Below are 25,443 nucleotides of genomic sequence, written 5' to 3'. Positions count from 1 at the left end.
TTCTACTATAGACCTGAATGTAACATCTGTCTGTAGTGTTTTGGGGTAAGAAAATGTCCATGAAAAGCGCTTTTTCGAAAATGTGGTGTTTTTCTGAAAAGCACTGTACATTTGAAACTTGCCTTAAAAAGGGTTTTAAAACCCATGGCTGCTTTCTTTGGGAAAAAAAATACAGCAACACACCTGTCCACAGGTTATGTGTGATATTGCAGCTTTGCCCCATTTATTTCAATGAAGCCAGGTTGCAATGCCAGACACCGCCTGCAGACAGGTGTGGCGCTGTTTCTGGAAGAAAATGTCCTTGTTTTCTAATACTGTATAACCTCTTAAATAGTTTTCTTTTTTTTTAAGCTGCCAATTAATAAATGTCCCGGGCCTGTGTTTGCCTTATGCTCAAGGCAGAGACATGCGCATAGATTCTGTATGTACCCCTTATGTCTATGTCCCTTTTTATGGATGGACATGGAACTATGGAATTCATACAGCATGTCACAGAAAAAAAAAATCTATGTATGTCTTCATATAAAGTTGGGAGGCATCAGGTAGAGTATCGCCCCATGGGAGTCTATGGGCAGCGGGGTCCAGCTGCATATAGCCAACGCTTTGCATGGAACCATGATAGTTATGTGCATTACTTGTAACTGTAATAGAACAAAAGTGACCTGCAAAGCACGACCCTATCTAGAATACAAAGCACAAAAAAGGTAAAAGTCTATTAAGAGAAAACACAATTTTTGGGCTTTTTGACAGTGTTCTTCTTTTATTACGATTTAGGTTAAATTGACCGATAATAGGGAATTCTATGTTGAAAGAACAATGGAATCATTAGGTGTGGAGGGTTGTGGGGGTGATAAATTAAAAGTGGCGTAATTGCCCATGGGAGCTAATCATTATATAAACTGTCTCTGGAAATAAGTAGTGAAATGTGACTGGTTGCCAGGGGGCAAATGCCTTGCTTTTCCTTTACACCCGTTTTGACACATCTCTCCTAATGTTGTTCTAGATGGTCCTTGGAATGGGTTTGGCCTTCCCAAACAAGGGACAACTACAATCTTGATTAAGAACTTTGCTAGTCCTCTACTAGTGATGCAATGATTTCTGTCTGGCATCAATTAAACGTGTTGTCCAGGATTAGTTTGCCATTAGGGCCACACTGCAATACTAAACACAGCCCACGGACAGTAGGGGTGCATACTGCTTTTTTTTTTTTGTCCTGTACAACCTCTTTAATTTTTAAAAAAACTCTAGTTTTGGGACAACATTTTCTCCTGGGATTGTAGGGGTTGGGAGTATATTATCTGTACTTGTTCTTCTTCATCTATCCAATCCACTGGTTCTGGTCCTGGTTTCGGCCATCCAACATGGTCGCTGCAAGTTTTTATCTAGCTAATTGCACACTGTGTGCTGCTCTCTTGATTGGCCAGTTAAATAAATAAATCGGTATTTGTATAGCGCCAACTTATTCCGCAGCGCTTTCAGGTAATTATTACTTATTACCCCCCACCAAGCTGGGTTCTCATTTTACCGACCTCGGAAGGATGGAAGGCTGAGCCGGCTCCCTGAATCATGCGGGAATCGAACTTGCAACCTTCAGGTTGTAGGCGAGAGCTTACACTCTGCTGCACATGATCAGTTCTAATCATTGGTAGTCTAAGACTATAAATGGGGATTAAGTAGTCTGAAGATTGCATTGGCTATCTTGGACAGCCGAAAACGGGACCCGAAACCAGCAGATTGGACAGACATCGGAGAAGAACAACTGCAGTTAATATACCACCTGCCGTTAATTTTATCCTGGGAACGTAATATCCCCAAACTAGCGGGTCACTTTAAGACATCCTTTTCAATGTACTAATCTGAGCCACCACATTAAACTATGACCAAATCAGGGGCATAACTATAGGGGGTGCAGGGGATGCGGTTGCACCCTGGCCCAGGAGCCTTAGGGGGCCCATAAGGTCTCTCTTCTCCATATAGGGAGCCTAGTACTATGAATAAAACATTATAATTAGGGGCCCTGCTACACATTTTGCATTGGGGCCCAGAAGCTTCAAGTTACATCTCTGGACCGAATAATAGTGTTTTTCAAAAATATCCCAAATACTCGCCCAATTTCTAGAAGTTCATTCCAAGACATGCACATAAGTATGGCTTTTTAAAAATATATCATTAGTCTTAAAACTCCGGCCGCGTATATTGCTGCATTTTTTTCAGCCTTACTCTTTTTTAGGGCTTTAAGTTAAGGAGCAAAAAAAAAATCCTTCATGTCAAGAAAGTTAAAAAATGGTTCTAGTCGGACTTGTTGGCACAAGCCATAAATATGTTTTTATGGAGGCAGCAAGTTTCAGCAGGAGATTGTATAAAGGGAATGTTTGTGTAAGTGTTGTTTTTATAGGGGAGTGTTCCTCGGTGAGGCAGGGGGCTTTAGGGGAGGTGTGTAGACTTTCTGCCTCTTCTATGTATACTTGTGTGTATATATAGGGAAAAACGATTGTAATTTGCAGCGTATTGTGAGCGAAGGTTTAGTTGAGGCAGAAATCTTGGCAGCCGTAGAGTTTACATGGTGTTTTGTTATGTCCATGAATGTTAATAAGACGTGTATATATACATACAGATGTAGAAGAGCAGAATTCCTATTTTAACTCTTTGCGGCATTATGAAAGCTGGATGTGTTACCTACAACAGACCTATGGACAGCCACGTATAACATGTCACGATATCCAAGACCGAGATCACAGACTGTATGTAATGTATGAATGATATATGTAATTTTTTTTTTTTCCAGAATTTCAGATTTGTGCTCTAAATTATAAACACAAGTTGAAATGTCGATAATAATCTCCATACGGTGCACATTCCTTACATTCTCTAATGCTTTTCCTGTTGGCCAGGCTGGGCAATCTGATGCCTTTGCTCTGTGGGGCTCCACATTATAGTGTTGAATTTTGCCACCCAGGACAGAAGAACCTAGTGGTGTTGTCCACCCCCATCTATAAGACTTGGGTCAATTCCTCATCCTTTTTGTTTGGGAGCTCTCTCCCCCCCCCCCCCCCCCCACTCCCCTCTGGAACCACCCGCTCACATCCGGCGACCCCTGAATCTTTTCATCCGAGTAGTCAGTTACTCGGAAAAAGCGGTGCTCGAGTGCAAAAACACCTGAACCGAGTACGCTTGCTTATCTCTAATGCAGATCTTGGTGTGAAATTCTTAGTGTTCTTACGTGTAGATTGTGGAAATATTCCACTCATGTGACAGCACCCCCTACAATGCAGTCCCTTTGCAGATGAAAGTTCTGCACAGGTTCTCTCTACCAATTAGGATGGGATCCTCCGGGGCTGGGCCTTCTCTCAAAAGCATATTGACTGCATGCTCTGTCTCTATACTATGTGTTCCCTTGCATAGTTATAGTAAATTTTCAAGACACCCAAATCTTCCACTTCAAAAATAAAGGGGTCTTCTGAGTTATTGATTTTATAAAGTTTTGAGCTACCTGTGCCCCAAACTATATACTCACTTTGATGATGGACTGCCATTTAGGCAGTCCGGCAACACAGCATCTGACAGATGACCTCACCTTGCCAGAAGGCCTGGTGGTGATCCATTAACCTGTCATGGCAGGTTTATGGGACATCGCCGATGATGTTCCTGTCCGCCCTGCTATTGGCTGCAGTGGCCATATGGGTAAACAACCTACATGACCACTGCAGTGCTTGTAAATAGAAAACCAGAGCAGCAGTGATCGACCAATCAGCAGGCAACAAGAGGTGAATATTGTTTTGGGAATTTTTAATATACAATATGCCTTCTTCCCATTGCCACCAATGTTGAAGGTACTTGGAAAACCCCTTTTAAAAGTGATTTTTAGCTTTTCTCCTTACCCTTTCCACAGACATAATAAAAGATGGGAAGAAGTATCTAGAATTGCTTACCCCCAGGGAAAACAACAGTATTGAACTGAGAAGAAAAATCTATCTTGCTTGATCTATGTTTTCTCTGAACCTAGATGTCAGGTCAACACTGTGTAGCTCCATAGACATTGTGTACAGGATCCACTGATTACAGTCCATTGTCTATGAATAGCATTATTAATGACGTCCTTTGTTAAGGTTTACATATAAACATTATTCTTATTTTCCCTTTTGAGCTGCATACATCATAACATTCGCTTGTAAAAGTGAGCATGAGACAAGGAGTTATACAACTTAAAGGGGACTAATAAAAAAGTGTGCCCTCTTTCATTGGAGTTCTCTCTCAAATATTCCAAATCGGAAGTCATTTTTGGCCATTTCGGTTGCTTTTTGTGTAAGGCAAACAGTTGGATCTAAAGTAAATCGAACATCAAGTATCAAGAGCATTCGCAACACCTTGACTTGACATTGAATTGGTTGATGGCTTCCAATTATCTACTTAACTATGCACCTATAATACACAGAATTACCCTAAATCTTATTTTCGCCCCTTCCCTTTTCCCATCGATGGTATTTGGTCTTGGGCCAGGGCTGACCATCACAAGATACGCCACATCATTGGAAAATACTACTTGATTATCAGGCATTATTAAAAGGGATGATGGTAGTGTAAGGTGGTCCACCCAACTCTAATAGGATCCAACCTAACCTTTTGCTATAGGCTCCTTTCTCCTTTTTGTAGGCCTTATATCAGAGGCATAACTTGAGCCCGATGCAAAACCTGTAACAGGGCCCCCAACTATAATGCTTTACTCATAGTACTGGGCTCCCTATATGGAGAAGAGAGGCCTTATGGGCCCCCTAAGGCTCCTGGGCCCGGGTGCAACCACATCCCCTGCATCCCCTATAGTTACGCCCCTGACTTATATGATGAGTTATATAGAAATATTTTTAGAATTATTTCCCCATCATTTTAGAATTCTTTGACATCAATAGCTACCCAATTTGATATTGTACCCAGGGAGCCTGTGCTTTTAACTTGAGTGGTGTGTTTGTACGAACTAACAAATCTAGAAGATGTTTTCCGTCTTGTTTATTTCTTGCATCCTAAAATAACTGCCTAAATTCTTGATTAATTTCTCTTTCCGCTTATGTAGCTGTGTGTGCCCGTATTCATCCATTATTGTGTGCAGCTGCTTTATAGTTTGGGAGAACCAGGTGCATGGAGATTTTATCATCTGCGTTCCTGAAAAGATGACTTGTGGTTCATTTAGAAAAAAAATAAAAAATATGGAAAATATTATATTTAGGTGATTTATGGACAACATATTTTTTGTGTTTTATTTATTTATTTTTCTTAGCTTCACTTACAAAGACTTATAGAAAGGTAACTACAACCCCTCCACCTCTCACTGGAAAGTGACGTTCTGTATTCCTAGTGAGGAGGGGGGGGGGGGGTGCAAGTTGGGAAATGCAGCTGTAAAAACTTGCAATGCAAGACAGGAAAGCGCTGTAGGATCTGCAAGCAAACTGCTCTCACACAAGTCCAGACTCTGTTGGGCACAAACTATAGCTCAGACTGTGGCTGCCCAGACTTCCTGATATATGATGCAGTTTACATGTTGATTTGATATGGCAGGTTCATTAACATGTAAACTTTTATATATGTCTATTACCATGATCCCTTTTGCCAGGGGCGTAACTAAAGGCTCAGGGGCCCTGATGCAAAAGGTGAGCTGGGCCCCCCCCCCTCTATCTGTATCTGTACCCGTACCCATACCTAAACCATGCTGCACAGAGGCGTAACTTGAAGCTTATGGGCCCCAATGCAAAATCTGTAACGGGGCCCCCAACTATAATGCTTTATTCATAGTACTGGGCTCCCTATATGGGGAAGAGAGGCCTTATGGGCCCCCTGAGGCTCCTGGGCCCGGGTGCAACCGCATCCCCTGCACCCTCTATAGTTACGCCCCTGCCTTTTGCATACCAAGTGTACGGAGTTTGGTATATAACCACAAGGTATTTAAACGTCCTCGAACTTTTAATTGAATCGGGTTTCTATACATTTTTTTTTGGATGTAATATATCGCCTATAACTTTTTTTATTACTAATCTAAATAGTTTAACGTATTACATATTTTTTTACATTTTTTTTTACATTTTTTGATTGTAGATTTATTTTTATTCTATATTCTATTCATGACTTTTGGGGCGGCTATCTTTTCTGACCTTTAGGCCGCCTGCAGACGGGCGGATCGGATCCCGCTGTGAGAATTCTTGCAGCAGGACCCAACCAGCGCCCCTGTAGGGACCAGTGTGGCGCTCACCTCTCCCGCGGCTCCTGCTCTGTGATGTGTCGGCTGCTGGCCAGCCAGTGCATGCGCAGAGAGGAGCCGGCGGCCCGGGAGTGACACTACTGTGCGGGCCTCTGCGAGAGCATGCCGCAATATGTTTTCCGCGTGATTTCATGCAGAAAAATCGCGGCCGTCTGCCAAGGATTGCATTTTTTTAATGCAATCCTATGGCAGCTTCCACAGGCGGAAATTCTGCGGGAAATCCCGCTGCCGAATTTCCGGCCTTGTGCAGGGGGCCTTAGTAAACAGCATTTAGAGAAATGCTTTACACCAGCTTCCTGAGCATAGATGCAATGGACAGAAAGGGACCCATTGATCTCTATGGAAGAGGGTTCTAGGCATGCTCTGTGCAGGGAGCAGGAGGAGGTGGGCTGTGACCATCACCCATTGTGAATGTCAGATCCTGTGTTATCTATATATAGGTGTTAACTTGCAATGTAATCCTGTCTGTTATGATTATGAAATGAATACTGAACACTTTACAAAACAAGAAGTAGAAGAACATTATCAGGCTTAGTGAAAACTGATTGAGTTTAGGATATTTTTTAAATATAGATTTTTGGCATTAAAAATTTGAAAAATTGCTTGAAATTCTTAAATACGTTTAACATAACTCGATTTTTCTGATGAAAAATCTCCTAAATAAATAAAATATGGGTGAGGCAATGCAGTGTGTAGAGCAGACGGGGTCCATCATACCCCACTATTCCAGCACACGACTGCCATCCACAGTGTCCATAGTTATGAATTCCTTTGTATGTATTCCATTTCCATGGATCTGTTATATGAAGCAAGCTTGCCTTCCCCTTTTATATACAAATTCTAAATAAATTGTATAAACTAGATCTTGGAGACGTCTTCCAAGCGTCTTGACTTTTTTTTAGAGTTATTTTTAGTTTGTGCCTAAAACGGCTGTAACAGAGGAACTATTAAGGCTTCCTATTGTGTCTGCTGCCTATACCTGCTGTTTCTGTCCCATGTTTTTACGAGTCCCCTGTGATCCGTCCTACTATAGCTGCCTTTGCTTATTGAATGTAGCCGTACACCCATCCTTTTCCTGCATCCCATTAGGGTCAAGCATCTGCTCGAGTATTTACGAACCCTTGAAGATACAAGAGTCTTCTCTTCTATCTCCTCTCTGGAACATTTTGGTTCATATTTAATAAAGCCGACCACATTTTATTTCGAGATGAAAGCTTCTCACCACATCTCTATATTGCAAGTGTTGATCTATATTTTTGGAGTGAAGGAATTTTTATCACGGAGATGTGGCAGTAAGTTATTCTCCATGTGGTTTGCTTGCTTGCTTGCTTTGCAGAATTGTGTTCTACCACCCTAATAAAAGTGGATTAAATGGGAAAAATCTATTCACTCTCCAGTGCTTGTGGAATTTAGGAATAATTTTGAAGACTGGTTGGTATCCTAACATCTAAATTATAGGTTATTTTCTATTGCTCTTTGCCAAATATGGCAAGAGAAAAGGAAATATAGAATTTTATCCCAGGCTGGTTTTATAAGGTTTTATAATAGAAATATGAAGGCAATTTTTCTTTTTTAATAGTGTCACGGTCTATTCTCTCGATGATGTAATCGTTGACTGGATTTCTTGGACCCAACTGAATGGAAGCACTCTGTTTTTCAAGTCTAGAACAGTTTTTCCCAAATACTTCTTCAAGAAACCCAACATATGCTGTCTTGAGGATTTTCAAAGTGCTACATACTGATTGAGAGAAACAAATTAAATGACCTGTGTAATATCAAGGAAATTCAGGAAGATAAGGATGCGACCTGGGGTTCCTTGAGGAAAGGCAAGGGCGGATTGGCCTTGTATTGTGCCAGGAAACTTCTTGGTGGACCAACTGCTCTTTGGACTAGCTACTGCGGTTCATTAGGCAAAGCATTGGCTGCTGTTAGTGACAAGTAACTACAGCGGAAAGATGAAATTAGGCGGATGCATTTTTTACCCATTGATGGGGTTTTAAAAAATTGGAAAGCAAATGGAAAGTTTTCGGTTTCCAGCTTTTAAACTGCAAAAATAGCACTGCAGACTTTACGGTGTGTTCAGTTTAGGCAATGAAAACCAAACCTTTCCGGGAAAGGTTTGGAAAGTCCATACTAGAATTTAAACCGTATGGTCAAGTTGGGCCAGGTTGGGCTAAAGTAATAATCATGATCCCTCATAGAGGATTGGCTAAAAAGTTCAAAATGGCCCCTGATTTTCTTTACGAGCAGTCAACATAGTGTTCCACTATTGGAAGAGATGAGATCATTGACAGATTGTTCGAACAATAGTTGAATCTATGAACCCAACGGTCGTGCCAGTATAAGTCTGTAATGGTTTCTAGTAAGTGATTACAATTCTTCCTCCAACATTATAGCTACCTTGATTATATGCTGTTAAAAGTTGATGCCCAATAAATGACAAGTTTTGCAAGCGCGCCAATAGTTTTATGCTTTGATGATAATCCATTTATTTGCAGTTATGGGTGACAGAACTAATGTACGTTCTACGTGTATAAACAGTATGATGTATGCAAAACTACTATTACCTATTACTCCTTATTCTGTATCCATTTGATTGTATGGGGTTACTCCGTTATTGAAAATGGTTGTTGACATTGCAAGTCATCTAGGGTTACTGCAATCAAAGAAACATGTATTATGTGAACTTTTATTTCATCAGTGACCTTTAATATCTATATAATTAAGAACAATAACCAGTACAATCTTAATAATGGAGTCTTAATATATAGAATGACATTTACACAAACCTTCACATGTCTCTGGTTATAAGCCAAGTCCAGGGTTTAAGTGAAATTGCACGTTCACAAAATATTGACTACATAGCTAGCTAGACTTGCCTTTGGAATAAGTAAAATGTCCCACTGGTTTCATGAGAAAATGCTGTCTCTTGGAAGAGGCAGGGTTATATTACCTTTTAGTTATTCTTCTCTGAAGCCACGCTGATCTGACAGTCCTGGACCCTGTTTTTAGCAGTCCAAGTTGGCTGCAGGAATTTTCTAACTACCTAATATACACTGTGCACTGTTATTTGATTGGTCGTTGCTGATCATGTGAGCAGCTCTGGCCAATCTGAGAGAAGGTGCAGTTTATTGGTAATTAACATCACCAATACATTGTGGGGATTAGGAAGTTTGAAGAGTGTGTCCGCCATCTTGGATGAGCAAAAGGAGGACCTGGAACCATAGAATTGGATGAATGGCAGAGAAGAACAAGTACAGGAACTATACTCCCGTCTTGTCCCTGGGCAGCATTTTGTCCCAAAACTGGAGGGTCGCTTGAAGGCTAACGAATGTTTATTGGGGTTCTTTTTGCTCTCATGTCAAAACCATTCATTCAAACTCTGATCACTATGGATAACATGGACACATTTTCTCTATTAATTGATCATTACGTTGTCTGATGAGATTTGTAGATGTGAAAACAGGCTTAAAACTAAAATTTATATATCCATTTTAACATTCTGGTTATTCTCTTTCAGGATCTCCGAAACAGGACCGAGGACCACATAGTGGTGATTACGTCTCATGCTTGCTCACAGCCAGTCAGATGGGGTTGTTCTTGGCGTGGCGCTCAGGGAAAACAGGCGGTGGGTACATTGACAGCATGCTGCTACTACTTTGCCTGTTTCTGGTTGGCTTGGCGATTGCTCGTCCATCTTACGGCCTAGTGGAGGACACCACCGTTGAACCAGAAGGTAAGATGTAGCAACAATTAATCAAAATCTTAAACCAGGTAAATCTGAAGTTAATGTTACAGTATACAAGAGATGCCAACTCCAATGTTGCTGTCAGATGGTATTTGAAGGAATACTTATTTCTTTTTTTTACCCTGGATTACCGAAGCAAATAATTATGGTGAAAAATATTTTGCATTCAATACTCAATGCCGTTAGCCAAATGTCTATCTTCTCTTCCTTACAACTATATTGTATAGTGTTAAGACTAGTGTTGAGAGAACCCAACCAGGAGAACCCTGTTTCAGGTCGAACTTTGTTAAAACTTCGGTTCAGCAAGAACCTGACCCGGGCTTTTAGCAAAGTTCTACCCGAAACAGGGTTCTACTGGTTTGGTTTGTTCATCACTAGTCCTGAACACTAGTGTACAACACTGCCAGTCTTGGTGTTATACAGGGCTTTTATGCCTATTACACAGTATTGTACACCAGGGGCTTTGGTGAACTTACGGTTTGGTTTGAACTAATTTGGGCCAAACGTTTTGCGAATGTTTGGTGAATTGGCTCAACTGAACTTTTCAAAAGTTTGCTCATCATTAGTTGAGACCAGACAATGCTGCTATATACGAGTATCATTAATGGGAGGACTGGAAAAGGTAAATATGTAGAATGTACAATTTGGGCATGACACTTACATTGTAAGGTAACAGGTTACGTTGGGTCTTCATCACCTTCACATGTTAAGAAATACTATTTATTCATTTACCCGTTTTACAAAATTCCTAACTTTGGTTGCACCCTTGCTCAGGGGGGATAGTTTGTTAGAACAAGAGTAAAGTTGCCCTGCAGGAGACTCTTCCTAAAGGCATAATGCATTAGAATAGTTCTCGCTTGCCTTGTGAATTCCAGGCTGTCAATCTATGTGAGATGCGCAGCTTTAAAAGATATGGGAGCAATGCTGCCTGTCCTGTTTGTAGTATCTGCTAAAAATAGGGCCACACCTGAACCAATAGTACTCTCACTTAAAGGGGTTGTCCCGCGCCGAAACGGGTTTTTTTTTTTTTCAACCCCCCCCCCGTTCGGCGCGAGACAACCCCGATGCAGGGAGGTAAAGAAAGCTCACCGGAGCGCTTACCTGAATCCCCGCGCTCCGGTGACTTCTCTACTCACCGCTGAAGATGGCCTCTTCCTCCGTGGACCGCAGCTCTTCTGTGCGGTCCACTGCCGATTCCAGCCTCCTGATTGGCTGGAATCGGCACGTGACGGGGCGGAGCTACACGGAGCTACACGGAGCCCCATAGAAGACTGCAGAAGACCCGGACTGCGCAAGCGCGGCTAATTTGGCCATCGGAGGGCGAAAATTAGTCGGCACCATGGAGACGAGGACGCCAGCAACGGAGCAGGTAAGTATAAAACTTTTTATAACTTCTGCATGGCTCATAATTAATGCACAATGTACATTACAAAGTGCATTATTATGGCCATGCAGAAGTGTACAGACCCACTTGCTGCCTCGGGACAACCCCTTTAAGGTTCTGCTGCCAACTTCCATATTGTGCTAAGGTTTAGCTATGAGAGCATTGCACTGACTAATTTCCTTACCTCATATAGTATATACCCTTAGCTTCCATGAAGCGTAGGTAGGTTACCTATTTTCTAAATATTTTTGTAAACTACTGTTATCTCATCTCTAAATGTTCAAGAGAAGGAACCCCAGGCAAGTGAACCCACCGAAGGCTGAGATGGTGGTATCCTATATTAAAGGTCATCGCATCAGTTTTCATTAGTGTTTTTAACACATTCAGTTTTTGCAATGTGTTATGTTTTGTAACCAGTTTTTGGAAAACCTGAAACTATATATTATAGACGTGTGTCCGCAGCTACATTTTTTGACCTTAAGATTTATTAAGTAACTAGTTTTGGATCTGAGAACCTGACTTTGACACGTTCAGTTACATTAATTAATATAAGCTGGAATATAGTTATTGCAATAGTCAAGTAATGTCACAAATTGACTTGCTTCTGACAACACAGTTCCATGTGCTCTATTGGGGATCCTTCGTCTTTTCAGCTCTCGGATCTGGAGGCCCTCAAGAAGTTACATATCCTATAGAGGCAGCCAATGCAACTGCTATGGTGCCCTCTCCAGTCCATAGCATTATCTTAATGAGCAATGAGAACTTTGCATCCTACGAGAGCCAGGTATGCTCTCTCCCATAAGTCTTTCAACATTAGCCAACAACGTTGTACAAAATAGACAAATAGAGAGTATGTCCAATTGAGATTTCTCAAGCTAAACTTCAGGGAGTGAGAATACTAGAATGCATTCTGACATCCCTGAGCACTAAGGGAGCTTTGTCGTGAGTTATGGTTGGCAGGGGCAAAACTATGGAGGATGCAGGGGATGCGGTTGCACCCGGGCCCAGGAGCCTTAGGGGGCCCATAAGGCCTCTCTTCTGCATATAGGGAACCCAGTACTATGAGTAAAGCATTATAGTTGGGGGCCCTGTTACAGGTTTTGCACCGTGGCCCAGGAGCTTCACGTTACGCCTCTGATGGTTGGTGTCATAATCCTAAACTGCGTTAAAGTTCTGCTGGTTGGTACTGGAATCTGTCAGCATTGGAATCTATATCCTTTATTCTAGAGTCCAGAAGATCAAGGTGTTAACATAGATGAACGACTGCCTGTTTACACAGGCCGATCATTGTTAGATTTTGAATGGTGAATGATTAGTAAATGAATTAGCATTCGTCGTTCAGTCACTGGCAGCATTTACACTAAATGAAATTACTGCGCTCAAACGAGACTCTGAATGATAATTGTTCTGTGTCAAAGGGTAAAGGTGCATTTACACAGCAAAGATGACCTCTCAAAAGATGGCTTTTGAGCAATCATTTTGCATAAACTACTACTTGGTACTAATGCCTATTAGTACCAAGTAGCAGCATGTGAGCCGCCAGGAGCTGTAGTCAGGGAACAGACCACCCGCTCTTCCTTGATTACATTCCTTTTGTTCTGCGTCGGGGCTGACAGCTGAAAACAGCTGAGTCAAAGCAATCAGCTGTTATCAGCTCTTTCCCGACAGAACACAGCATGCGGTCCTGCTTATTAGCTGTTCTGTGGAACAATGATTTTCAGGCGGAACTAAATTCCATCATTCGGCCGAACGGTGTAAGATGGGAACATTTACACACAAGGAATTTTAGCGCTAATTGTTGTCTCTAAATGGGCCTTAACATGTTGTTCTATCTGTTGTTCCATCACTATAGCTCATCCACAGATGTCATTAGCTGTCTTCTATCTGCATGCAGACAAATTCTAATTCAGACACAGGCCTATTATGATACTTTTTAATTGTTCATTTTTCCAGAGCTTATTAAAATAACCATTGTGTACTGTACAGCATATAAATAGAAGGGAGTTGTTGGCAAATACAAAGTATTTCTGGCTCAGTCCTCCAACAGCTGCCATGCAGTCACCTTAGTTATAAAAATCATCTGGTGACTTGAAAACAATACACAGAATCATAGGTCTAATAAAAAAAAATAAAATTAATATAAAGTTCATCCCTATTCTTCTGTGTATACAAGTTACCTAGAGAAGGTGGTCCAGAATGCTACTAGCAATCAGTGCTTCCTTGTGGTTGAAGGTGAGGGATTACCTGCTACTGGCTGTATGTAAATAAAGACTAATCGCTGCATAATGAAAAGTTCTGCAACATTGTAATAAACTTCACCGCTTTGCAAGAGCTCTGCTTGCTTCAGTGAATAGAAACATTCTTTGTTGACATCCACAGGCTGTAAAGCTACAGACTTCCAACTGATGGGGTTTGCTATGGTGTATCTATGAGCTGAACTAGCTGCTGATACATTTTATCTGCATTGTAGAAAGCTGATTGGACAGGAGAGAGAATTGTGCTGCTCATATAGCATTGCATAGACTGAACAGAATTGTCGAAATTGATTAGGTCTGAAGAAGACGAGTGTTTAATTTACTGACATGAAGCAGAGAACTTGCTTAAAGGGAGACACTGGTTTGGGGATAAAATTCTGTGCTGGAACCTAGAGAAAGTATATTGCCTGCAGTTGTTCTGCTGTTCGGCTCTTGGTCCCATTTTCGGTTATCCGAGATTGCCAACACAATCTTCAGACTACCTAAAAGACTAACGCTTGTGTGGTGCAGAGTGTTAAGGCAACAGAAATGCAGTCCTAGGCTCTCGCTCACGACCTGAAGGTTGTAAGTTCAATCCCCGAATGGTTCAGGCAGCTGGCTTAAGGTTGACTTAGCCTTCCATCCTTCCGAGGTCGATAAAATGAGTGTCCAGCTTGGTGGGGGTAATAAATAAATTACTTGAAAGCGCTGCGGAATAAGTTGGTGCTATTCAAATAAGATTTTTAACCAAACCCCCACGCTGCAGTATATCTTCTTTCTGATTGGCCAGAGCTGTTCAGGTGATTGTGCTTTAGATAGGAAGTTGTTGCATCACCTTGGATGGACAAAAGTAGGACCCAGAGCTGGCTGAATTGGAGGGGCAACAGAGAACAACTGCAGGTACTATCCCTCCTGCCCCTCCTGTCAGAAGTTTGTCCTGAAAGCTTTAAACTTGCTTTAAACTTTATTTACATATAACTGGAGAAACCCTTTAAATCAATAAATTGAGTTTTTTGCTGTAGAGGGTCTTTCATCATCACATCGGTGTCAATTTTATGGTCTGAACTAATAGTCAATTCATTTGCTAGGTGACATTACTGAAGAGTGATGCAAAAGAACTGATGTAAATCATTCTTGATAAATTGCACTCATTCTCAGGAATTCAAGGAAATAGTCTCCCAAAATGGCTGCCCGACCACTGTGCAGAAGTAAAGGGTTAACTTTTAACATGTAGTAATCTAAAAAAGAAATGAATGTGAAATGACAGCCTTTATGCCTTATCTGTTAGGACCTGTGTCTGTACTTGCACGCGGGGGCTATACTGGTGGAGGCACAGCACCCATCCCTGGGTAAACACCCTTATGTACACATTGAGAGCCTTTATAGTTGACTTGTCTTGCTTTGCATTGAGAACAGACCTGCCATGACCAAGTACAGAGTGTACCGGTATTTTCCTTCTGCTTGGTTACAAAAGCCTGACGACTATGCGTATTCTTCCATAAGAAAAAAAATTGGAACAGCAAGATCTCTGTTACATTAAGGGGGGTTTTTGGGACTTGGGATAGTTCATCAATATCAGATCAGTGGATGATCAGCAGTCTAAAGGGGCCACAGCACTCATGTGATTGTTGTGGTCTGTTCATCGTATACTAGGTACATTGCGTAGCAGTGGTGGCTGGTAGTGTTGAGTGAACCGAACCAGTAGGACCCTGTTTCTGGTAGAACTTTACTAAAAGCTTGGTTCGGGTTCATTATGAAGTGAACTTTTATCAAAGTTCTACACCAAAAAGGGTTCTCCTGGTCCGGTTCACTCAACACTAGTCCTGCACACTGGTGTATTGCACTGCCTTAAAGGTCCTATATAATACCCTTGTATAGGGCTCTTAGATAGAATTGCACACCAGTTTTAGAGGTTTTGGTGAGCTTCCAGTTCGGTTTGAACTGATCTGGACCAAAGCGAACTTTTTGAAAAAGTTTGTTGAACCGGCCAAATTAAACTTTTCCAAAATTTGCTCATTACTAGTGTCTGGTATTGCATCTCATTCCCATTCGCTTCAGTGAGACTGAGTTGCAAAAAGGCCATAGAGAGGTTGAACGGTCTACCTAAGCACCACAGCCTCTTCAAACAGTAGATTGGCAGAAGAGGTGGGAGTTGGACCCCCTTCGATCTGGTATTGGTTAACCTATTCTCAAATTATATTTTAAAACTAAGATTTCACTAAACAATTTAGGTATGGCTAACGGGGTTTCCTGAGGATTTTCTCAAACCATTTAGGGGTCAGATAAATAGGTAAAAAAAAGGAAACTGCGTAAAAAAAGTTACTTGCCTTTCAAAAGACCCAGTGGTCCAGCGTTGTACCTCTGGTCTGATTCTAGAAACTACTGCAGCAGTTTTATGTCATTCATCATTCACACGACTGCTGCAGCCAATTGCTGGTCTTAGCAGTCGCGTACCGTTCATGCACACAAGACCACTGAAGCCAGTGATTGGTTGGAGTGGCCAAGTGAATGGCATGTGATCACTGGAGGAGTTCTTTGTGCACCAGATTGGACTAGCGAGATAGTGCTGGTCTGGTGGGACTTTTAAAAGGGGAGTCATTTTTTTCTTGTTATACACGTATCTGCGCCCTGGATGATTTTTTTTAAAATCCCCTTTAAATAACGGCTATGTATTCACTATATTGACTCTTTTTACATGTCTGTTTGAACCCTTTAATAGGGAGAGTGTAAAAATAAAAAATGTTTTGTATTAGAAAAGAAAGCATCCAAGAACGGCGAGTATCCATACCTTTTTCTCCGACTTGTGTCTGAAGGAGTAAGCTTCTCACTCGACTTTCTCCTTCTATGGGCATGCATGCTATTTGGGAACACAATTCGCTCTTCGCTTTAGTAAATTCCATGGTATATAGGGAGCTTCTCTTGTGTCAGCTGGAGTTAATTAAAAAGAACTGCAACTTTTTACCATAAGGGTTAACGTCAAAGCGATGTCTGTAAGTGAAAACCTCTGCAGCCCTCAGATATGCAACCTAGTATAGCTAAAGTGGGCTGATTCCTGAAGTCAATTTAATTTTAAACCAAAGAATGATCCTCACCAGGTTCCCGTTCTATTGCCCTCATAACCAAAACAGATGGTCACTTAAAGGGACGTTCCGGTGTTTTTTTTTGTTTTTTTTAAAATTCATTATGTAACTATCCCCCAGTATATATAAGCGACTAGTGTTACCTTGATTAGTTTTATTTTTCTGCCTCCCAGCCTCTTTTTCCTCAGGTGGTCATGTAATCTCAATTCTGACCAGCTCCGATCTACTTGGGTTTATGAATTCATTTTCTAGTCAATTTCTCAGTTTGTGTGATGCTGTTACATGAATCTACCATTCCAACTCCTTAGATGAGGACACATACACTCCTATTGCAGTAACTGATGATGATCACACAGCTCCTGTCAAACAGGTATAATAGAGGAGATCACAGCTCATCCTTCTGACTGGATACTTATGCTCTGAAGCTTATTTGGTGACTATAGAAGGTAATAATAATCCCCCCATCCCCATTTCCCGCAGACAACTAATGCTGGGCTGCTACATCATGGGATTGATAGTGACCGTAAAAAATCTCACCATCAAGATGGTGCTTGATGAGCATCAGACAGGGGGCTACACTGCAGGGAAGTGGCTGGAATACACACAAGGGACCTCCACAGTGTGACAGGCAATGAAATGAGGGGGAAAGAGATGGAAAAATGTATTTTCACCGAAGTAGTCCTATAAGTAAAGTGCTGGCAAAAGGCTCAAGCAGAACTGATAACTTGGCGCCGTGATGTAATTCTGAGAAATTAATCTGTAGCTCCGTCACTGTACACATTCGTAGCTCTTCTCGTTTTAAGGGCTATTTACACACAAATATGATCGCTTAAAAGATGGCTTTGGCGATCATTTTGCATAAAGTACTAATTGGTACTAATGCCAATTAGTAGCTTATTAATGCGTGTGAGCCGCCAGGAGCTATATTCAGAGAAAAGCGGGTGGTTTGTTCTCTGAATACATTCCCTTTGTTCTGCCGCGGGGCTGACAGCTGAGACAATGTTATCAGTGCTCCCCGCGTAGAACACAGCGTGAAGTCCCTGGTATCAGCTCTTCTGCCGAATGATGGATTTTATGCCGAACATAAAATCATTGCTCTGCAAAAAAATGGAAAATGGGTTTTGAACAATAATCAGTGTGTGTGTAAAAGGGCCATTAGTATACGTTTGTTGAATACCAACCAATGTAAAGTACTTCTGTATGCTAACCTGGTTTCTTTTGCACTATATGTACCTTGTAATGTAAAATTCCCTTATTTATGTCACATTGGTTGTTCTAGTGGGGGGGTATTAACTCTCATATGTTGTCAAGATATGATGCATTACAAAGGTGGTGTTTAGGTTGTAGAGGTCTGTAACAAAGCCTTCATTGATGAGCATAGATAATTAAAGACGTTATCCCGCCAAAATAACTTTTCAGCTATCCATGGGTTAGGTGATAAATGTATGATTGTTGAGGTCCTGACTGCTGGGACCCCAAGGGATCATAAGAACAAAGCATTTTGAGTGAAGCAGCAGTGCAAATGCGTGACCACCTCTGCAATTATGGTCTATGGAGAGCTGAGTGATGTACTTGACCATCGCTCCATTCACTTCTATGACACTGAAGGAGATAGTCATGTACACCACTATTTCACTTACCCAGGGGACTTGGGATGTGCTCTTCCTGTGATCCTTGGGGTCCCAGGAATCAGATCAACAGCAGATATAGATTTATCACCTATCCTGGGTAGCATTGAGCGAACTCAGAGTCTAATGGTGGTTTGGGTCAAACTTGGCTAAAAGTTTGATTTCGGCGCGAACTTGAACCTCAGGCGGTTCATCTTGGCTGAATCCAGTAAAATAATGATTCTCCTTCCTCCTTTTCTTCTTCTTCTTTATTTTTCCTCTTCTTTTTTTCCCCATCTTCGTTTCCTTCCTTATTTACCCACCCCCTTTATTTCCCCCTCTTCTTTTTTTTTACCCTCTCTTCTTTTTCTTTCCCCCCCTCTTCTTTTTTTTTTTTCTCCCCCTCTTCCTTTACCAGTGTTAGGGGTATTGCTGAAGTTTGGAACCAAACTTTTTGCCCAAATTCGTCTCACTGGATGAATTGAACTTTAGAAAAGTTTGGGAAAAGTTGGCTCATCCCTAATCCTGGTGATAAAGTGGTTACTGCACCATAATCACTTAATATGAAATCCTCATCACAGATCTCCTCCCTTACCTGTCTCTCTAGCCGTCCACCAGTAAATAAAAACTCATTAGGTCAGTGCCTTTAATGCAATATAATTGACAGTAGTAGCTGATTTTAGGATGACAACCGCTTCCTCATCTTCTGGGTCGCCGTGCAGATGCACAGGTCTTGCATATTGTGTGTCCGTTGCTGGGAATAAGGGGAAAGACAGTTGAGCAACTTGTGGGTAATTAAACCTGAAGGGTGCACTGTGTGTCTTTACACTGGAGCTTTTTGGTGTTGCTACTACTATAATGCATGGTTTGTTTAACCTCACTAATATCTCTGCATAGCTTGTACACCAGCAAGCAGGATTTGCACTTCTTGCTGAGAATTGATTTTGCTGTGGGTGCTTTACTGACATTTGGTGTCTTTCCGTTTTCTGCTGCTTGTCCTCTATCCTTTCATGCAGAACCTCCAACCAAATACCAAATCTCCCAGCCGGATGTTTTTACCGTTAGCCCCGGCAAGCCACTTGATCTGCGCTGTCCTTACAACGTGTCCCTGGTGATTTGGACTAAGGATGGGGTGAAATTAGAATCCAGCAATAGGACGGTGATTGTCATGAACTACTTGCTGATAAACGAGACGGTCCTCAGGGATTCAGGGCTGTATGCCTGTGCAGTGCATAAAGGCGGCCAAAGCAATGCACATTTCTTCCTTGTGAATGTCACAGGTGAGTGACTGGAGAAGAGAGGTGTAGCCTATCAGACCATAATACTCTGTATGTCATCGTCATTTTCTTGCAAACAATGGACTGGATTTAACAATTTGTCTTTGAGAGATAAATGGACCCTCCGACTGCACTTTATTCCTGGACTCAATAGACATTAAGGAATTTGACCCTTACAATTTTTACCTCTTTTTGGGCTATCATGAACTACCGTATGTAAAGAGATCCTTCAAAGCTTATGAGGGTCGAACCTTTTCAGAATCACTGCATGTGGTGTTAGCTTACTCCTATGCTTCACGGCTTTCTGACATTCACTTGTACAAGTCTTCGGATATTTCGTTGCTAGACTTGACCAAACTAATGCATCCAACGTCCAATTTCGGGATGGAATGTAAATTGATATACTAATGTGTATTCCATAGCTTTCCTGTTTACGGCATGGGGTGCTCTTTTTTTTTTCAGAGGCCAGCTCTTCAGGAGATGATGAAGATGACAATGACAATGATGTTTCTGAAAATGTCATCAATGACCACAGTAAGATCAGTAAGTGTGTGACTGTACTCCTGTTTTATACCTGTTTTGTACATTAGTTTATATGGGTCATGGTCATCCACCATAATGGGCTTCCCAGGCTCGTCTTGGTTTTACTAGCAGAACATGTTATTTCTCTTGGTGTAAACCTTGTGTCAACTCAGAGACGCCAATTACAAATACGATGTCTTCTCTATTTTATAGGGGCTCCTTACTGGACCAATTCTGAGAAAATGGAGAAAAAACTTCATGCTGTTCCAGCTGCCAATACAGTGAAGTTGCGCTGTCCAGCTGCGGGGAACCCGGCTCCTACCATGAGATGGTTGAAGAACAATAAGGAGTTCAAACAAGAACATCGGATTGGCGGGTACAAGGTAAGGTAACATTTTAGTTATTTTTAAAAAGACAAGAAAAGGGTGGTTTCACATTGCATATTATGGAAAAATGCCACTGCAGCTTTCGATGAAGTTTGTTAAGCCAAAGTGAGAAGTGGATCCAGCAGGAAGAAGAAATAGAAGTCCTTTCTTCATATTCCCCATTCCTTATAAATCCATTTCTGGCTTTTGCTCAAAAATCTCGTGAAAAATGTTCAATGGTCCATGTGAAAGGAAAATTGTTGCATGTCTGATCCTTGTCCATTTTCATGGATGAGGATGACGCACGCAACATACAGAGTCTGTGTATGTCAGATAATACATGCACGGGTGTCCATGTGCTGTCCGATACAATCTACATCTGAGTTCCTCGGTCCCAACTTGCTTTCTACCATCCGAGTTTAGCCTAAGATTCTATACCAATAGAACCAAAGTCCCATACAATGCTTTCGAGTCCCTTTCTTCATAGTCACAGTCGGTGTGTAGGACCTGGCAGGCACAAATATGTCTTTGTTACTTTTCTAGTGTGTTGAGCGCATAAGTGTTCCAATCTGAAGACCTATCAAGTATTGGGCATTTAAATGGTAATCAAACCATATGGATTCTTTTATATTATTCATATAGCATAAGCTAAAATGACCCTCCAGTTTCTGTACAAAATCCTGCCCTAGGACCATAGGGAGGATGGATAAATTACCTGTAGTTCTTCTCTTCTGCTTTGCCGAGTAGGGATAATGTTTTCAGCTGTCCAAGATGGCTACAATAATTTTCTGACTACCTAGTGCACAATGTGCGCTGTTCTTTGATTGGCCAGTGCTGATCATGTGAGCAGCTCTGGCTTATCAGAGAGCAGGTATAGTCTAACACTACCAATGCACTGGACCCTGAACCCACTGAATGCAGGGACCACAGAGAAGAACAACTTAGATAATTAAACCTCATTTCCTTCTGGTATGAGGACCAGAATTTTCTCCCAAAACTGGAGGGTTGCTTTAACCCTTTCCAATCCACTGTCTGACCTCTGAAGACATTATGATTTAAGGCTGTACAGCTCCGATGTTGGAAGACATCCGTCTGGGTTCTCTTACTGTATATTGCCAGCCTATCCAACGTGTCAACTCATGCAGTACTGGCTTTAGCCAGCATATAGCGCCGTGTATAACAGCAGAAAAAGAGTAAGCCCCCTAGGAAAACCAGGATACAAATTGGATTGGAAAGGGTTAACGGACTAAACTTTAGAGATAAAGCCACAGTAAGATCTGTCAATGGAGATATTTTGTGCACTATGCAACAGTAATAAAAAGAAATGGCGAAAGAAGTGAAAACTGCTAAAAAAGTAATAAAGATACATGGGACTTTACTTCTGCTTGTCAACAATGGAGCTTCAATTTGAGATACTAATCATTATCCTGCCCTTGTCTTGAAGAGTGTGGGAAAAATTAAAACGTATTAATGCTGGTCAGATTTGTGACAAATTGCACTTCTGTTAATATTTTTTTTTGTCCATAATCAAAAAAAATCTAATTGCATATGGATAATAAAAGCACCAGGTGCAGAGCATTTATCAGACCAGTAGAGCCATTAACAAGGGCAATTACCCTTAATAGCAGCAGTAGCTTCAGATATGATGGTAGTGCTTGGGTGTGTTGGGACTTTGGCCATAATATTACTACACGGAGTAGTTTAGCAAGTAAATATTTCCTTTTTTTCTGCATCTACTAGATAAAATGACTCTTTAAGCATGCAAAATGTAGTCACGATAACAAAAGAAGTAACTTCTTACTGACGGGTTGTTTAGATACCCAGGAAGTGTAGAGGCTGAAAATATATTCAAGTTTGTATAATCAGGATGTCCCCTGGCCTTTAAGGGCTTTGATCTGTTCCTTAAGTCTGAAATCTTTATAACAAGTCATGTTTCTCATCAGCAGACTGAATGTATAACGATAAGAGAATATATATATATATATATATTTTTTTTTTTCAACTAAGCATTAGTGTTGAGCGAACTGAAGCGGTTAAACCTTGTTTCGGGTCAAACTTTGCTAAAAGTTCAGTTCAATGCAAACCCGAACCTCGAGTGGTTTGTCTCAGTTTAAAATTCCTCCTCCTCCTTCTTCTCCTTATTCCACCTCCACAAATCAGTGGTTTGCACTGTTGCCTTTCAGCACTCTAGTCTTAGGTTCATAGCTAACCAAGGACAACATCTGCATGGTCAGATTTGAACCTAGGACCCCAGCACTGTAAGGAAACAGTGCTAACTAGTGAGCCGCTGTGCTGTTTTGCCGCCTTCCTCTTTCCTCCTCCAGAGAAGATCTTTTACTCCTTTATCTTCTTTCTTATTCTCCTTTTCTGGAGGAAGAAGTAGTAGGGTGAAGAGGAGGAGGATGGCTTTTATGGCTCTTAGACAATGATATAGACCAGTTTAAAGGATGTTGGTAAAGTTTTTTGTTTCGGACTGAAATTCAGCAAACCAACCAAACTTTTGAAAAGTTTGTTCAACACTAATAAGCATATGAACAGCGATTTGCAATCTACATTAGGACCCAATTGTGGAACAGAAGATGCTTGCATTAAAGTCCTATTACAATAAATTCTGTTATATGGTGTATAAGTCTGTGAACACACCCATTTATAGTGAAGTTAACTTGCTTGCAGCTATGGATAGAATAGTAGTTGCCCATAGAGTGCACTTCGGAGATCCTTGAGGAACAGGCAAAGCTCAGATTGGCCCATAGAAACATTTACAGGTCTATATCACGCCACAATCAAACACAGAAGAGTCCAACCAAGAGTCAACCCAAATTTCTAGCCTAAAAGATATTGGAAAGTGGGGGCAAACAATATCTAGGCTTTTGTGTCATGGAGAATTTTATTACACAAGTCACCATTTCTCCAATGTACTCCTGATATTGATAACTTTGCCAGTGTAGATGATAATTAGCAATGAGTGAACTTTTGAAAAGTTTGGTTCTGTCGGTTTACTAAAACTCTGCAAAAACTTTGCTTCAATCTGAATTAGTTTTAACTGAGTTGAAAGTTCACCAAAATCCCTAAAACTCGTGAATAACACTGTCTAAGAGCCATAAAAGCCCTGTATAACACCCTGAGAGTATTATACAGGGCTTTCATAGACAACGAAAAAACCTTCATTTTTAGACAGTGTTGTAGACTATAGAGCAGTGTTCAGTACTAGTGGTGAGCAAACTGAACCAGTAGAACCCTGTTTTGGGTAGAGCTCTGCTAAAAACATGGTTCGGGTTTGTGCCAAACTAAATTATTAGCAGTTTGACCCGAAACAAGATTCTACCTGTTCGGTTAACTCAACACTACTGCTAATGATGAAAACGTCTAAAGAACTAAAGTTTTTCACTTTTTTGTCAAAGTTAGACTAGTACTAATACTTTAACTTATGAAATGCCATCATTTATCCGCTTTAAGGGCATGCTTAATTGCTCATTTATATATGTCAAGCTGTACACTACGGCCCCAAAAGCTCTTCAGATGCCCAGACAGAGGTATCATTGTTATGTGCAGTCACATGCAATGCTGAGGTTGGTGGACTTTAAAAGTCTCTTCAGCACACTGTGTAATACTTCAACACTTTAAGTCATGCTCTAATTGTGCTCTACGTGTACTTTTTATGTGCTTTTGTTTGTTGGAGTTCATACGTGAGCTCTTAGACAGCTACGTGTTGGTACTTGCGATGGTGCCTGTGTGTTTTCTCTGCACATTTTTATAGCAGTATGTAAGCGCTGAACCCCCTGTATAGGCTGGTCTCCCTCCCCGACTGCAGTGCATATGTAAGCACTCCTGGGCATGCATTCAACAGCAGTTGTGTGTGTGTTTTCTCCTGTGCAAATTACTCTGTTGGACCTGTCCCCTTTTTATTCTACTCTTTGTATTCTCGCCTTTACCTGTGTCTTGCTTCTTCAGTGTTGTTTCATTTGCTCTTCTTCTTTGCTGATGAGGCACAGAGTCATTTCTAAACCTGGACGTAATTCACAAAGGGAAGGTGTGAGGGCAATCTCATGGTTGGTGGGACACTTCTGAGAGAGCCATGCTTCTCATCTCTTCTGTTGAGTTGGTTGTTTTTTTTGGGTTGGCAGGCCACCCATATACGTTACTCAAGCTACATCGACATCTGGTTTATATGGCGTTTGTTCAGTCGTTGTCATTTACGTATGTGAACAACTGAACGATTTCTCGTTTGAACGAGCCAACGATGTAGGTGCCGGACATCGTTTGCTTCTTCAACCGATAAATTGACCTGTTCAAACAGATCCTCTTAGTCCAGGCAGATGTAGGAGATCAGTCTGATTCTTGGAATGGGACAGCCACCACATCTCCAGGCACCTACAACTCATCAACATACTTTGGCAATCTTTGACAGTATTTTGCAATGCTCAGTACATCCAGATGGCTTATTTATCACTGAGGTGCCATAGGCTAGATCATGAGATGGGCACAGATGAACTCCAGAGCCACGTTTTTAATGCTGTATTAACAGAACGAAAGTCCAGTCAAACATAGATTTTTCACTAAGATAAGCAGTAGCCAGTATCTTAAGGATCTCTTCTCACCAGAGGTTGTTGGCGTGAGGAGATGAGCAACAGCGGATCACTCTCGGCTACACCAGCAGATTTCCGCAGAATGTGAATGAACTCTTTCTCTCTTCACCTATTTGGCTTGGACAATGGGCTTTTCCCACAACATGCTCAAGTCGAACTGGCAGAATTTCAGAGTTTAGCGCTCTCAACCTCACAATAGGAAACTCAACTCTCCCAAGATGGCACTCGCATTTACATTGTACATTCGTCTACTTTCAGTTTTCCAAATCTCATGAGATTTTCCAAATCTCGTCCACTGCTGAGCTTGTCTCCTCACTGCATCTATACCAACAAACACTAGAACGCCAAATGTCACATGTATGATAACCATAAACACTTGTGGCATGGCACCTAACA

The 25,443-nt window shown here is 41.3% G+C and overlaps 1 protein-coding gene across 5 annotated transcripts in view; it reads left to right on the top strand.

The window, feature by feature from the left end:
- The window catches only part of FGFR2 (fibroblast growth factor receptor 2), an 81,553-nt gene that overhangs the window by 20,944 nt on the left and 35,166 nt on the right, over positions 1–25,443 (top strand). For 4 of the 5 annotated variants that reach the window (XM_066600858.1, XM_066600855.1, XM_066600857.1 and 1 more), the window contains exons 2-5: positions 9,765–9,980; positions 19,314–19,577; positions 20,037–20,117; positions 20,310–20,479. In XM_066600858.1, the coding sequence (XP_066456955.1) occupies positions 9,833–9,980; positions 19,314–19,577; positions 20,037–20,117; positions 20,310–20,479 (663 nt within the window). In that variant the 5' untranslated portion in view covers positions 9,765–9,832. The remainder of the gene's footprint in view (positions 1–9,764; positions 9,981–19,313; positions 19,578–20,036; positions 20,118–20,309; positions 20,480–25,443) is intronic. The other variant, XM_066600859.1, reaches the window with a different exon arrangement.

The sequence above is a fragment of the Eleutherodactylus coqui genome, chromosome 4 (genome assembly GCF_035609145.1).
Source record: "Eleutherodactylus coqui strain aEleCoq1 chromosome 4, aEleCoq1.hap1, whole genome shotgun sequence".
NCBI classification, from domain to species: Eukaryota; Metazoa; Chordata; class Amphibia; order Anura; family Eleutherodactylidae; genus Eleutherodactylus; species Eleutherodactylus coqui.
This window is presented reverse-complemented; position numbering and strand designations above follow the sequence as displayed.